We start from the raw sequence: 14,049 nt of genomic DNA on the forward strand, positions 1-14,049 counted from the left end.
CGTGCGGCTGCTTGCGACGCTGTCCAAACAGCGCTCCGAGTGGCCGTTGGGACTAAAATCCTTTGCAAACGGTCGTTTCTACCGTGATTTGTATCTCCAAAGGTTTGGGCACAAAGCCCTCCGAAAGTTTTGTCCGGCTTTCTCTCGCGCGAGTCCCTAATCGCGACAAAATATGGACCATAAAGTCAACCACTGGAGTCTGCCCTCCGTCAATGAAGGAGGAACAGCAGAACTACACAAACTCTCTCTCCCTGCTGAAGCCCTCTCATCGTGGCCAACAGACCTCCACAGTGACTTCTAACTCCCGCACATGTCGCTGCTGCCATCATGTGCAAGGATAAAATAGCAGTGTGACCTCAGCAGAGAAATTCGTTCGTATCGGCTCATCCTCATGATAGTTACCGTGACCGCCCTCTCCCCACCCACCGCGCGTTACAGGCAGATGGAACAAATGTAGAAATGCTTTCACCCTAAGCGCAAATAAAAAGTCAATCACCCCAACGTCTATGTATGTATGTTGAACTTCCGTCGCACCATACGTAGCCAACGGTCCTAATCGTAGGCCATCACAAGCGCGACTGAATCTCTACCATGGTCATTGCACCGATGATTGAGACACCTGTGTGCGTCCACGACCCCCATTGCGCTCCCCTGCCCCCCTCCCCACCTCCCTGTCATCAGGAGCAGCGCCAGGAGGAGTGCAGAGGGGACCTCGGGCCCCAGCCGGGTCCGCGGGCGACGCGGGCGAACCCGGCCTCGCCCGCGACCTCCGCGCGAGGCCGGCGCCGTGGAGGAGAGCGGCGGCGTCCACTTCGATCTGAAGGCGCTGGTGGAGGCCGACGCCGTGCCGCACCTGCGGGCCCTGCTGCACAACAAGATGATGCGCGCGGCCTTCGGGAGGTTCTTGAAGGAGACAGAGCCGGCCACGCTGCGGCACTGCCTGGGAATGCTGTCGGCGCTCTGGGACCACCTGGCGGCCCGGGGAGCGCGGGCGAGACGCTGCGCCCTGACCGCCCTGACCGAGTCGTACCTCTCGCCGGCCTCGCGCGCCGTCGTGCCTCTGTCCGACGAGCTGCTGGGCGCGCTGCAGGCCGAGTGCGACCGATCCGGCGCCGCCGGTCTCACGGACGCCACGGCTTCCCGGGCCGCCGAGGCCCTCGGCGGGATCCTGTGGCCATCGCTGAGCTCCTTCTGGGCCGGGATGAGCTCGGAGCTCAAGCGCCGCGGCGGCGGCGGTGGTGGCGGTGGCGGCGTGGGTTTGGAGGACCCCGAGGCCTGGGATGGCCTCATCCGCGGGGCGGCCTCCATGCTGCTGGCCAGGAGGTGGAGGGCGCGGGCAGGGCCCCTGGGAGGCCGGGCGGCACGGGCCGACCCGAGCGCGGCCGACAAGGCGGCGTTCCGCACGGCGCTGGCGCAAGCCGCAGAGGGTGGCCTCACGCCGGAGCTGCTCGGCTTCCTACAGCGCCTGCAAGAGCTTGGGGCCGAGGCCGGGCGGCCCCGCGCCGAACGAGACCTCCTCTTCTACCTTGAGGTGCAGAAGTTCAAGAACGCACACCACGCCGACCCCGACCACGTCCTTCTGCGCAAGAAGATTCGCATCATCCTCGACTGCTTCATCAAATCTCGCCTCGAGCCCACGCTTCAGGTGGGGGGGGGCATGGGGGATCGGGGGGTGGGAGAAGCAGGAGTATCAGGATGTCGTGAGGGCAACTCAAGATCTCTCATCCTTGGGTGATCCCACAACCCCATGAGCCAATCTGGGCGATTTCGCAGAGTAAGAAAGCTCCAGACTGTGTAGTGTCATGTTGACGGTGCACAGAGGTGGGTGGGTAGCGCAGATGAGGCAGAGAAGAGGCCTCCGGAGCGCGTCTGCGGGGGACGAGGTGTTGATGATTTGTCTGCATGGGTTTGAGCTGCTGCAACTGGCACCTGATGCTCCGAGTCGCACCTGGGGATCGGTGAAATGCTGACATCAGGATGGGCGAGATCCTCTTTATTGCTGCGCTCCCTGCCTTCCGAGTCATGTCAGGACTCTGCTGGCCCTCTAGTGGGGGGTTTTCAGCCGGCGGTGATGCGAACGAGCAATTGCGAGGCTGCGCCTCTAGCTGTTATCCGTTTACTTACCTGTGAGTAGACGAGGAGTGGAGACCCCAACACGGCGGCGTCCCGTCGCTCGTCCGGCAACTCCACCCCTAACCCTGGCGCGTGCTCCCAGGTGGACATCTCTCCGGAGCAGGCGGAGGCCGTGAGGGCGGCTGCCCAGGCGTGCCTGGCCCGGCCCGAGCAGCTGGCCCCGCGCGTGTTCGACGAGGCCCAGAATGCAGTCTTCCACGAGCTCCTGCCCTTCTGGGCGGGGTTTGCCCGCGAGGGCCGCATCCCGCACAGCGCCAGCGGCCTGCCTGGTGCGTCGCCCGCTCGCCGTGACCCACCGCCCCCCCCCCCCGCTTGTCGCTCCAGGTCTATCGAGAGCCAATGGGCGTACTGCACAGCGACCGCCAGCCAGCCAATTGTGCATGACCTAAATTAAACTAAACTTTTTTTTTATTTTACCAGGCAAGGCCCACTGAGCTATACAGCTCTTGTTCAGAAGCGACCTGGCCACAAACGATAGCTTAACGAAGTGGCTTATCACGCAGAAATGTACAGCAGCCAAATACTCTAAACGATACATGTTTCTAAATGTGGAGTGGAAAACCGGAGTATTGTGGGTTGTCAAAGGAGCAGGGCTGGGGAGGGGGGTGGTGAAAGGGCGGTGTGTGGCTGAAGTGGTCGCTCGTCGCACCCCCCGGCGATTGGAGATTGGAGAATGAGGAAACCTGGATTTCCCCCACGGTCGTGAGGCCTGGAGCTTCTTTCGCACGGTACACAGCCAACCGCGCTAATCGGAGGTGCCAACAGAGCATATGTTGTCTCTCGTTTGTGCCGTTTCGTTTTGTACAGTTTTTTGTCCGATCCATCACGCTCGACGAAACGTCGTCTGTATGTCACGTGCCGTGTAACCTGCACAAATCGTCGTTTCCTGCCCGCGCGACGCGGCACGCCGCGTCACGCGATGCTTGATTCCGCTCGATGAAGCGACCGCCAGCTGTCACGTGAAAGCCGCGGCCTCCAGTCTCCACCGCGGAGCAACCGCAGGCCCCGACGCGACCCACGCCGCGCTCCATCTCCCTCACCACCGCTACCTGTGCCGCCCCCCTCCCCCCCCGCCGCCTGCCCGCCTCGCAGAGCCACGGTTGCAGACGGTGCTCAGGCAGAGGCTGGCGATGTTCCGGGATGCCGCGGCGCCGCCCACCGAGTTCCACCTGCCCAGGGCCTCGCGCTCGGCCCCACGCAACAGCCACGTGGCCTGCACCTACAGCTTCTCCATGAGTCAGGGCCTCACGCTCAAGGCAAGAGGCCCGGGAAGCCCCTCACGTGCGGCCAAAAGGGGAAATGCGCCCCGGGCGATTCTCCGATGACCAGTGCTCTACAATGGGCCAGGGTTTTGTTGTTAATAATTTACTTATCTATCCAGGAGAGCCACGCTGATGCGTGATAGTCTTTTTCAGAAGGGTTTAGCAATGGGTTTTTAATTTAGCAAATTAATAATGAGTCGTGTTTATTATTCACATCAGAGGAAACCGGAGCACCTGGAGAAAACCCACGCCTTGCGTAATCTATCCCCGTACAGATGGAAACAGATTACGATTAGTCCACTTGCTGTACCGCCTTCTCCTGGCGGGTAAGGGTATGGCACCTTCTCCACACCCACCTACGGGAAGGGAGTTTTACGAAATCTGCATGCGGTGATCCACCAACCTGCGCTGCTGCCTCCACAGTGCTGGGTCACAGGCAGCCACGTGCAGCGTAGCTACCACAGGCGGCGCCACGCGGTGTTTTGTGGCCTCGGGCATCCAGCTGCTTCTGAGGGCCCCCTGTGCTGTCCGGGGTCGTGCGACTAAACCCAGTTGCGGGATGGCGCTGCGTAACACCTCGTGACGCATAGGGACTGCTGCCCACCGGCAATAATAGTCATAATTTCATTTTATAGAGCGCCATTCATGCAATTGCATCCCACAACGCTGCACATCAATTAGCTAGTCCCTTACACAAATGATACAAAAACGAAACTCCACTCCTTAGCAAATCTCAAACTAAAATATTAATACATAAATAACGATTAAAAAATGCACAATACAAGAAAATTATCATGACATAGAGAAAATAAATTAATATAAATCAATCCGTTTGGTCTCCAAACCCCAGACCACAATCCCAACATTTCGCCAGATTTAGGAGAACCTTCAATGGAATGTTTGAGACGAAATGTAGGGTCAGGTGCTTCGAGATGATGAGGCATTAAAGCAAGCACCCAAGCATGAAAATTTTAATCTGTATGCCCAGATGTTAAAGAGTCTCTGTTCAGGCTTTGCGGGTCAAGATGGCACAGGTGTTGTGCATTCACGTCCAGGCGTTGATGAGGGTCTATACGTGGTGGCAATTTAAAAATAAACCTCCCTTTGGAGTTGGAAAGGAGTTCAGTTCTGTGTCTTCGGGATGGAACACGTGGACATGACCTCTTGACCTGCGATGGGTCTCGTCTGAGTCGCCCATTGTAGCTTCGAAAGTCACCCACGAGTCCACCCAACGGGGAGGCCCCTACGTGACACCACGCACGCCCATTGGGCCCCAGTCCTGGTCGAGGGACTCCGAGACGAGCAAGGTGAGGAGACCCCCTTCACGGGGAGGATTGGGGGGGGGGGGGTCACTAACAACCTCGCGTCCCCTTGCCGCCCACAGAGACCCCGCGGGAGCGAGACGCGGACCCCGCCGGTCAGCTGAGCCGCGGGAGACGGGGAGAGGGGGGAGGGTGGGGGGTGGGGAACCTCCTCTACTACCGTCCGCGGTGGCCCCTGTGAAGGCGACTCCATCACCGAGTGATCTCGTCAAGAGGCACGCGGCGTCAGGAGCTCACGGAGTGGACGTCGATCCTCATCCGTGACTCACGACTCCACACCGGGCCTCCTCACGCGTGGGTTCATCTGGAGGTGGCAGTCGCCCCCGTGAAGAAGGAACTCCCCCCCCCCCCCCATCGGTAGAGGGGCGGTCTCTGAGGGTTAATTGGCGTTGACAATCAGCGAAAGGCGAATATCAATCGAACGCCACGCGCCTCCTGCGTGGGACGTGCGCTCCACACTGGCGAGCGCGGGAGGTTTGAAGCTTCGCAAATTAAACAAGAAATACTTCAAAGGTGATGGTCAGGGTGCACTGATATAGCATTTTGGGGACGCCACGGTGACATTTAACGCGATCGTCGAATGCGGTGACACGGGTCGAGTGCCGTGACAGTAACGACGGTGCGATCGTCAGGTTTGCCCTGCCGCGGCGTGTCGGTCATGGGGATGCGTTTGACCATACTTCACCACGTTGGACAGTTGGTGAAGAGGGCGGGGTGGGTGAGGAAGGGGGGCTGCGGGGGTAGGACCGGTTGAGATTTCGCTCGCTACTGATGTTAGCTGCGAGCGGGATTGGCTTCATTGAGCGAGACAACACGTGGCCATTTCGTGGCAAAATAAAGGAGAGACGCGCACAACACACGGGTGCAGATTTACTCACACTGACAAAGCTTCCCAGCATTGCCTTAACAGGGGCAAGTGCTGTTAGCGAGCACCTATGAAGGCCGGCACTGCACACGAGGGGGTGGGTCGCCAGCACCACGCCCGGCGATGTTTACACATCGCACCAGCTACTCATTTGAGGCTGAGTCCACCTAGGGGAGGCCCAGCACTGGTTCAGATAATGGTCACTGATGTTGGCCGTGAGCGGGAATTGAACTCGGGTCGCCGGGTTCGTACCGCAGTGTGCTAACCAGTGCACCACCGCTCCCCATACATGCGCACTCTGTCACTCCACTGCTGGATGAGGGCCTCCCCCCACCGCACGCCATGCGGGTTGTTTGTGACCAGAGCGTGCGGGTGTTCGCCACGCTGGTCTGTGCGGGTTACGTGAACTCAGCGGGAGCATAGAGGTTGGAGCATGGTACACAGTGTGAGAGTGTGAGCGAGTGAGAATGTGTGGGAGAGAGTGTGTGGGAGAGTGTGAGCCCGAGAGAGTGTAAGAGCGAGGGTGTGTGGGAGAGTTTGAGAGCGAGAGAGTGTGGAAGGGAGAGAGTTTGAGAGAGTTTGAGAGAAAGTGTGCGGGTGCTGTGAGAGTGTGAGAGCAGGAGGGTGTAAAAGCGAGAGAGAGAGAGAGTTTGAGAGAGAGAGAGTTTGAGAGAGAGGAACGCTTCACGAATTTGCGTGAGAGAGGAGGGAGGGAGAGTGTGCGGGGGCTGTGAGAGCCGTCGCCCGGTGGTGGCGAGGCGGTGCAGGTGACGAGGCGAGCACAGCGCGCGCCTTGTGGGGGGGGGGGGGAATGTGGAGACCCCGTGCCACGTGGCGGCACTGAGAGCGCTTTCATGGCCCCCCAACACAAACACGCGGGGGGGGGGGAGCGGGGTCCTGCAGGGTGAGGCGTGGCGGGTGGGGGGGTGGGTGTTAGGTAAGGGGGGGGGGCAGCGGGCACGCGGCCCGTGCAGCGCAGAGTCTATCAAGGGGGTATTGAGGGGTCCCGCGTGACTGCGTGCCGGCTCGCGGGGGAGAGACAAACACGGCCGGGAGAATGAACACTGGAGCCCGGAGACGAGGGGCCACGGCTCGGCGTGACGAGCTGCGATGTGACATCTGCTCGCGAGTCCAAACTGGGCGCGCACCGCGACTCGCACTCTCTCCTCCCTCCATCTCTGCGCTCCATCTCGGCTCTATCCTTCTCTTGACACCTCTCGTCTCACTCGTCCACTCTCTCCTCCCGAAGCCTCCCTCTACGCCGGGCTCTCCGTGACTTTGAACTCTTTTTTTTATACATTTTATATTCCTTTGCATCGCGCCCTGAACCCAGCAGCGCTGGGACCCAGGATCCCGTCCCTTCGGCCTCCGGTGCCGAGAGACCTGAGCTCGCCTCGGGACCCCCTTTAGAGGGACCCCCATTGAAGGACCACCGCCACCTTGAGAAGAGCCGCGCTCCGCGGCGCCACCAGCACCACCCCCAGGTTGTACCTCCTCTCGTGGTCGCCACCGAACTTCACGGCGCTCGCAGTGACCGGGGAAAGTTCCGCTGCTCGTGCCGCACGCACCATGGCGCGGTTGATGCTGCTGCTCCCCGTGTGGGCTGCCCTGGCTGCCCTGGCGTGCGGGGCAGCGGTGCAGCAGCAGGGCCCGCTGAGCTGCCCGGCCGCCTGCAACTGCACCATGTCCACGTTCCACGCAGGCTCGGACGTGGATTGCCGCGGCCGGGACCTCGCCGCGGTGCCCGGAGACCTCCCTCCCGACTCCTGGGTCCTCAAAATGGGTCCGTCTGCGTCGTTGCGCCGACCTCGGGCCCCGTGATGGCCCCGTGATGGCCCCGTGATGGTCTCGTGGTGGTCTCGTCGTGGTCCCGTGGTGGCCTCGTGGTGGTCTTGTGGTGGTCTCGTGGTGGTCCCGTGGTGGTCCCGTGGTGACCTCGTGGTGGCCTTGTTTGTCTCACCGTCACCGGACGGTCGCCAATCAGATAACCATACTTCACCACGCTTGCCAATGCGTATTGGTGAAAGGGGGGCTGACCCCCATCCCCCCAGGACCGGTCCAGATATCACTCGCCACTGATATTATTATCCGTGGTTGGGAATTGAACTCCCTGCTGAATGGGTTCACTGCGTGTGTGCTAAACCGCTGCGCCACCGCTCCGACCAAGGTTCAGCTTATTCTACAAACTTCAGGTGAATTAGGGGGCGACTCGAAAATCGCTAACGTGTTGAGTTTCCAGGCAGCCCCGGTTTCATATCCAGACAGGCCGCTGGAATATCGCGCTGCCTCTAAGCGGGGCGCAGTGTCTCGAGTGGATTGATGGCCCCGCGAGACAAGTGCGTGGCTTTCTCGAGCCACTCAATGTCACCGCATCTTAAGCAAGACTGACCACAAACGGCGGACGTGTTTACTGTAAGAGAGAGAGAGAGACGCAGTCAGGAGGCAGTCAGTCATAGGCGGAGGTGGGGAAAAGGGGCCTTGAGCCTGGACGTGAGCCGACAGCACGGGTGGCTGTGAGATGGGAGCCGCAGACTGTGGCGCCAGCACAGGAGAATGAGCGACCTCCGACAAAACGAAGATTGGCTGGGGGGGCTTCAACAGAAAGCCTTGGTTGCTGGGGAGGAGAGTGCGTGGAGGGGAGTAGAGTGAGATGAGAGGGGAGAGGTAGGATATTGCGTGGAGGGGAGTAGGTGAGATAAGAGGGGAGAGGAAGGAGAGTGCGTGGAGAAAAGTAGAGTGAGATGAGACTCATGGCTGAATGAGAGGAATCTTGACTTAAAGCCTTCGTGACTGCAGGGATTCATACTGGTAGGAAGCCACTGGTTCCACCAGCCCGCAGGGGATTATTGTGTCCGTCCGTCCGTCGTGCAGGGAGGGGCTGGGTGGGGAGGGACGGGCTGGGTGGGGCGGGGAGGGTCGGGAGGGGCTGGGTGGGGAGGGTGGGGCTTGGTGGGGAAGGGAGGGTGGGGAGGAGCTGGGTGTAGAGGGTGTGGAGGGGCTGGGTGGGGAGGGTGGGGCTGGGTGGGGGGTGGGAGGGGTGGGACTGGGTGGGGAGGGGCTGGTCACCCCGTGGTGCCATTATAAAACTTAACGTTTAACCTACTCACGCCGGCTTGTGCCCGCCCTCACAGTCGGGCATATTTGCGGAATACACCACGCCGCCGTTGACCCTGGCCATTGACCGAGCAACCCAACGTACCTACCAGCTCCCTCCGCAGGAATGTGTTATTCTTAGGTCTTTCGGTAAAGTCACGTAGATAGGTAAAAATACATATTTAATAATAAAAATGTTCTTTTCTTTGAACCCATCTACGTGACTTTACCGAAAGACCCAAGAATATGAATGAGGGGAGTTCAGCCTTTGTGACAACAGATGAGGATGTGTGCGTGATGTCACCGTGTGGTGGGTGGGAGCACTTGTTGGAGGGGACTGGTGTGGTGGCTGTATTGATCTGCACTGTGTTCCCCATTCCCCCACCTCAAGGTTACAACAAGGTGCAGAAGCTGAGTGCCGAGGTGTTCGAAAAGATCCCTGGGGTGGAGAGCATGAACCTGGAGAACAATGGCATCTCCAGCTTCCACCTCAAGACCTTCTCCGACACCAAGAAGCTGCAGATGCTCAACCTCTACGGTAACAGCCTGAGCCAGATCCCGCCCAAGGCCTTCCAGAACCTCTACCGCCTCAAATTCCTGCTGCTGGGCAAGAACCAGATCGCCTCCCTCTCATCGGACACCTTCCACGGCCTGAAGGATCTGTCCGACCTGGACATGCCTCTCAACAACCTCGCCGAGCTGCAGGGCTTCCTGTTCAAGCACGTGCCCTCCCTCAAGATTCTCGACCTGGGCTTCAACAAGATCCACAAAATCTCGCCGAAAGCGTTCGTGGGCCTTCACACCTTGGACTTCCTCAATCTGGACGGGAACCGCCTCAAGGAGGTGCCCGACGGCCTCTTCCAGCCCCTGCAGAAGCTGGAGATGCTGGTGCTGAGCAACAACGATCTGGCGAGCGTGGCGGCCGCGACCTTCGTGGGCCTGCAGGGCCTGAGGCAGCTCTACCTGAGCGGGAACCGCCTGGCCTCCGTTCCGCGCGACACCTTCAAGCACATCCCCAAGCTCACGCATCTCACGCTCAACAACAACAAACATCTGCGCTCGCTCGACGGTGGAGCCATCTCGCGTCTCAGAGGTCCGCGCGTGAATCGCACAACGCGCATCATCAATCATCATCACCGCCACCACCCGGGGGGGGGGTGTGAAAGAGATGTCCACAGCCAATCAGAATGGCACGTGACGTGGTCTGCGATTCGCAGTGCTTAATTTAAGGTGGGATAGGTGAATGTTCGGGATAGGGTGAGTTATTGGGATGGGTCAGGGTCAAGGTCAGAGAGTAGAGCTCGTGCTTGAGATGGGTCAAGGTCAAAGGGCATACAGCTCGTGTCTGGGGTGGGTCAGGAGTAGGTCTAGTGCGTGCGATGCGTCAAGGGCAGGGTCAGAGGTAGCGCATGGGATGGGTCAAGGTCAGGGTCAGGGGTGTGGCTGATGTTTTCAAAGGTTCAGGGTACAGGGGTAAGTGCCGCGGGTGAAGGGATGAGACGGGACCCCCTGCCCAATGCACGGTGCAGTTGCACCGCCTGCGCACTCAACAGCCGCGCCGCTGTGGTAGCCGCTACGACGCCAGGGTCGGGTGCAGCGGGAAGAGTCCGGGACACGCGGCGCCGGGGGCGATTCCGGCACCAGCCACATCCTCCACCTCGCCCTACTCCGTGCTCCTGATGCTCGGTGCAACATTTTGACCGTGTCGTGAGTGTTTGTCGTGCCCCTCTCACCCTACTCCACCCCAACCCCACCCACCAACTGCATACAAGGTCACGGCTACATTACTGTTACGCGAGTGGACTGTTCAGATTGCTATCCAACTGCTTGGTTGCCTGATTATCTGATTGGCTGACAAAATGGTTTTCCAGCTTCCAAGTTGCCTGGTGAGCTGTGCAGATGTCGGTTGCCTGGTGGTTTCCGAGTTGCCTGGCTAGCTGTAGCGATGTCGCCTGCAGAGTTGTATGGTTGGGCTGCGCAGATGCCAGTTGCCTGGTTACTGAGTTTCCTGGTTGTGCTGTGGAGATGTTGGTTGCCTGGTTGTATGGTAGTGCGGTTGCCTGGTTGTGCTATGTATACGTCGGTTGCCTGGTCGCCGAGTTGCCTGGATGCTAAGTTCCCTGGTTTGGCTGCGTAGACGTTGGCTGCCTAGTTGCATGGTTGCCGAGTTGCCTGGTCGGGCAGTGTAGCGCGTGGGTTGCCGAGTTGCTGAGTTGTCTTGCCTGCCCCCGACACGCGTGTGACACGGCGCAGACCTGAGCGTGCTCTACCTGCACGGCAACCCGTGGGCGTGCGACTGCAAGCTGGCGCCGCTGGTCAAGTGGCTCAGCCGGGCCCAGGTGGAGCTCTTCCCCGAGGACTCGGGCTCCTGCTCCAGCCCCGCGGCGCTCAACGGGACCCGCCTCGACGGCGTCGCGTCCGCCAAGCTCTGCTAGAGACGACGGGAGCCTCGCGCGGGCCACCGGGGACCTTCACTAATGCGGGGGTCATCTCCGCCGTGATGGGGTGGACCCCCCCTGGTGGAGGGGGGTGCAGTTCGCACGCGTGTACTGCTCTTGGGACTTAGCGGGCCTCGCGTGTCTGGGACTCGAGGATTCAGATCCCGTCCGGTCTCTGGCCCAGGGATTACATTGTTTCATGAAATATTTTCCGCGGCTTCAAAGCCCCCAATAGCATGGGGCAGGGAAACTATATATACACGTTATGGAGCTCAGCCAATGAGAGTTCCTGCTAATATTAAGCCCTAGTTTGACCTCGTGGCGGTGGTGATTACATATAGAGTCGAGCCCCAGTTATTCACTCGCTCGGGGAAGAGGTGGCGGGGCTGCAGCTGTTCCACAACTATTAAACTGGGTGGGGGGGGGCAAAACCACAAGCAGGGCCGGGTTCAGGTGTCTTTACCCCCCCCCCCCATGCCCCCACACGCCTTCATCATCTCCTTACCCATACATACAAATATCTCTCGTGCAGCATGAATCGGCTGTTGGGGGGAAAGTGCTGTTAGCGAGTCGCCCCTACGAAGACCGGCACGGCGCACGAGGATTTGGGTTGGCCAGCGCCATGCCCGGCCGCCGTCGCCTTTGTTTCTCCAGCGGCGGTGTTTGCACACCGCACCGGGAGTTTTTCATAGCTGTCAACCCATACGGTTTACCCCGTATTCTTGTACAGGGAAATTGAGTTTTCAGGTCTATACGGCGTATAGCCGTTTCAATGCGGGCAAAAAATGTGTTTTCTATTTGTTTGCGTTTCTCCCTTGTGATTGGACTTTTTAGGATGCACGTTGAGATTTATAAGGAGCACGGGGTGACCAATAAGATCTGAATGTGTCTGTAACAAGGGAGGCACTGATAAGGGGTCGACAGGTTGAGGTTTTGAGCTCCGGTCAAGTGCATCTTTATCCCCCTCCCACCGCGAAAAGATCTCACCCCGGACATAACAACTCGCCGTCCCCAACTCCTCATGTCCCACTCGTCCACCCCAAACCCCGGGTGCCAACGCCTTCAATTTCGGCCTCTCGGATGTGACCCCCCCGCCCCCGGGGGGTTCCATGGGCCGCGTTCGAGCCCTGGTCCCTGGTTCTCGAGAGCTGACGCGCGCGTGATCGCGTGCGCACGTGTTGGAGGTGCTCGCGTGCGCACGTGTTGGAGCTGCTCGCGTGCGCACGTGTTGGAGGTGCTCGCGTGCGCACGTGTTGGAGGTGCTCGCGGGCGCGCCCATTCGTTCGCTCATCGCTGTCGATGTTGTTACTGCGCTTGTTTGGCCGCTGTCATCGATTAAAGCAGAGACGATGCTGACCCGTGAGCTGTCATCGATTAGAGCAGCGACGACGATGACTCGTTGAGCTATCGCTGTCGTAAAGTGAGGACGTCAACATTTCCAGCTTTCGCGACCACGCCGTCATCGGCAATCCTCAGCAGCATGAACACGACAGCGTCCCGAAGGGTACACGACTACAGAGACACAGTGCTGTGAGCGAGCAGCTACGAAGATCAACACTACACACGGAAGCGGTGGGTGGCCAGCCCACGTCTCCCCAGTGTTGATCTTTACACACCGAAGCAGGTGCACAGTACAGTACTCGTTTAAGGCCGAGTCGATCTTAGGGAGGCCCAGTACCAGTTCAGATATTCGTCACCGATGTTGGTACACAACACGCACACCGCCATTCACCACAAAGTGGCAGTGCCGTCACCACGGCGCTTGTGCCAGGCTAGGTTCACACAACACCCACCTCGTTGTCTGCCTTCCTCTCGATCGCTTTCCTTCCACTTGCATCGCTGGCACCTTCTGAGCCACACACACTTTTCCTGCGGTCTCTCCACATGACCGAACCGCACCAGAGCCTTTTCTCTCTCAACTTCTCTGTGATTTCTACCACCTTGAGTCTTCCTCTCGTACTCCTTGGTTCTTTCGGTAAAGTCACGGAGGTGTGAAATAAAATGAAACACACGACGTTTCGATCGCAACACAAGCGGTCGTCCTCAGGCGGAAAAAATAGAATCCAGCAGTGGAACTACCCGAAGATCTAAATGCCACCCCGAACCCCACCCCATCCACCGCACATCCTCATCTCATATCCTCATCTCTGTGACTGCCATAGCGTGGTCCGCCCTCTTTATTGTGCCCCAGCACTCGGCCCCCTCCATACAACAGCACCGGCCTCACCACCGTCTTGTGCACTTTTCCCATCAACCAAACCTGGAAGGCAGAAGTGTACAAGACGGTGATGAGGTTCACACAGCACATCCACAAAGACAAAGATCCCCCGTTTAGCCTTCACAGACTGTTGGGGCAAGTGCCGTTATCGAGCAGCACCTATGAAGGCCGGCACGGCACACGAGGGGTGGGTGGCTAGCACCACGACACACACACGGAGGTGAGCAACGTCGGTGTTTCTCACACTTGTTGAGCACGTGGACCACTCAGCTGATGCAAACATTTCTGCGGACTACCCAGCACCCCCTGGTGGCAAAACGCGTTCACTTGTCTCTCCAAACATTGCTCATACACAATGACTCATTACCGGAACAATAACGATGTAAACGCAGGTATACGTTTTTTAGGGGTGGCATTAGATCTTAGGGGGCGTCCATAAATGACGTCACGCACCTGGGGGGGGGGGGTCAGACATTTGTGACGATGTGTGACGAGGGGGGGGGTGAGAAATGTGACGTCACATCAAAATGCGCAACTTTAAATAAATAGACAACACGTTCTACTAAATTAAATAGACTTTTTAATGTTTCTCCTACAACATCAGAATGCAGCGGCACATTATATACGCACTACAATGACAATAGTTTAAAGCGATTTGAAGCATGTTGAATTTTTTTGGGGGGCAGAGCTTTGTGACGTCATATTTGAGGGGGGGTCT

The 14,049-nt window shown here is 58.8% G+C and overlaps 2 protein-coding genes across 2 annotated transcripts in view; both read left to right on the forward strand.

The window, feature by feature from the left end:
- RGS22 (regulator of G protein signaling 22) overlaps positions 1–4,816 on the forward strand; it is a 30,246-nt gene extending 25,430 nt beyond the window's left edge. Inside the window, exons 16-18 of the mRNA XM_078610359.1 lie at positions 682–1,645; positions 2,216–2,402; positions 3,226–4,816. Coding sequence (XP_078466485.1) covers positions 682–1,645; positions 2,216–2,402; positions 3,226–3,458 — 1,384 coding nt within the window. The 3' untranslated portion in view covers positions 3,459–4,816. The remainder of the gene's footprint in view (positions 1–681; positions 1,646–2,215; positions 2,403–3,225) is intronic.
- Positions 4,817–6,618: 1,802 nt separating this feature from the next.
- Positions 6,619–12,469, forward strand: LOC144729843 (uncharacterized). Its single transcript, XM_078610360.1, has 3 exons — positions 6,619–7,365; positions 8,941–9,768; positions 10,929–12,469. The coding sequence occupies exons 1-3, from the start codon at positions 7,152–7,154 to the stop codon at positions 11,108–11,110; spliced, it is 1,224 nt and encodes a 407-aa protein (XP_078466486.1). The 5' UTR covers positions 6,619–7,151; the 3' UTR covers positions 11,111–12,469.
- The last annotated feature ends 1,580 nt before the right edge of the window (positions 12,470–14,049 follow it).

The sequence above is a fragment of the Lampetra planeri genome, chromosome 33, assembly GCF_965212315.1.
Source record: "Lampetra planeri chromosome 33, kcLamPlan1.2.h2, whole genome shotgun sequence".
Taxonomy (NCBI): domain Eukaryota; kingdom Metazoa; phylum Chordata; class Hyperoartia; order Petromyzontiformes; family Petromyzontidae; genus Lampetra; species Lampetra planeri.

What these genes read in the sequence shown, in the direction of transcription:
- LOC144729843 (XM_078610360.1), top strand. Translation starts at nt 7,152, where the DNA reads ATGGCGCGGTTGATGCTGCTGCTCCCCGTGTGGGCTGCCCTGGCTGCC. An exon ending in CTCCTGGGTCCTCAAAATGG is followed by an intron (nt 7,366 to 8,940) that starts GTCCGTCTGCGT and finishes AGGGGAGTTCAG; the next exon opens with CCTTTGTGACAACAGATGAG. An exon ending in AGCCATCTCGCGTCTCAGAG is followed by an intron (nt 9,769 to 10,928) that starts GTCCGCGCGTGA and finishes GACACGGCGCAG; the next exon opens with ACCTGAGCGTGCTCTACCTG.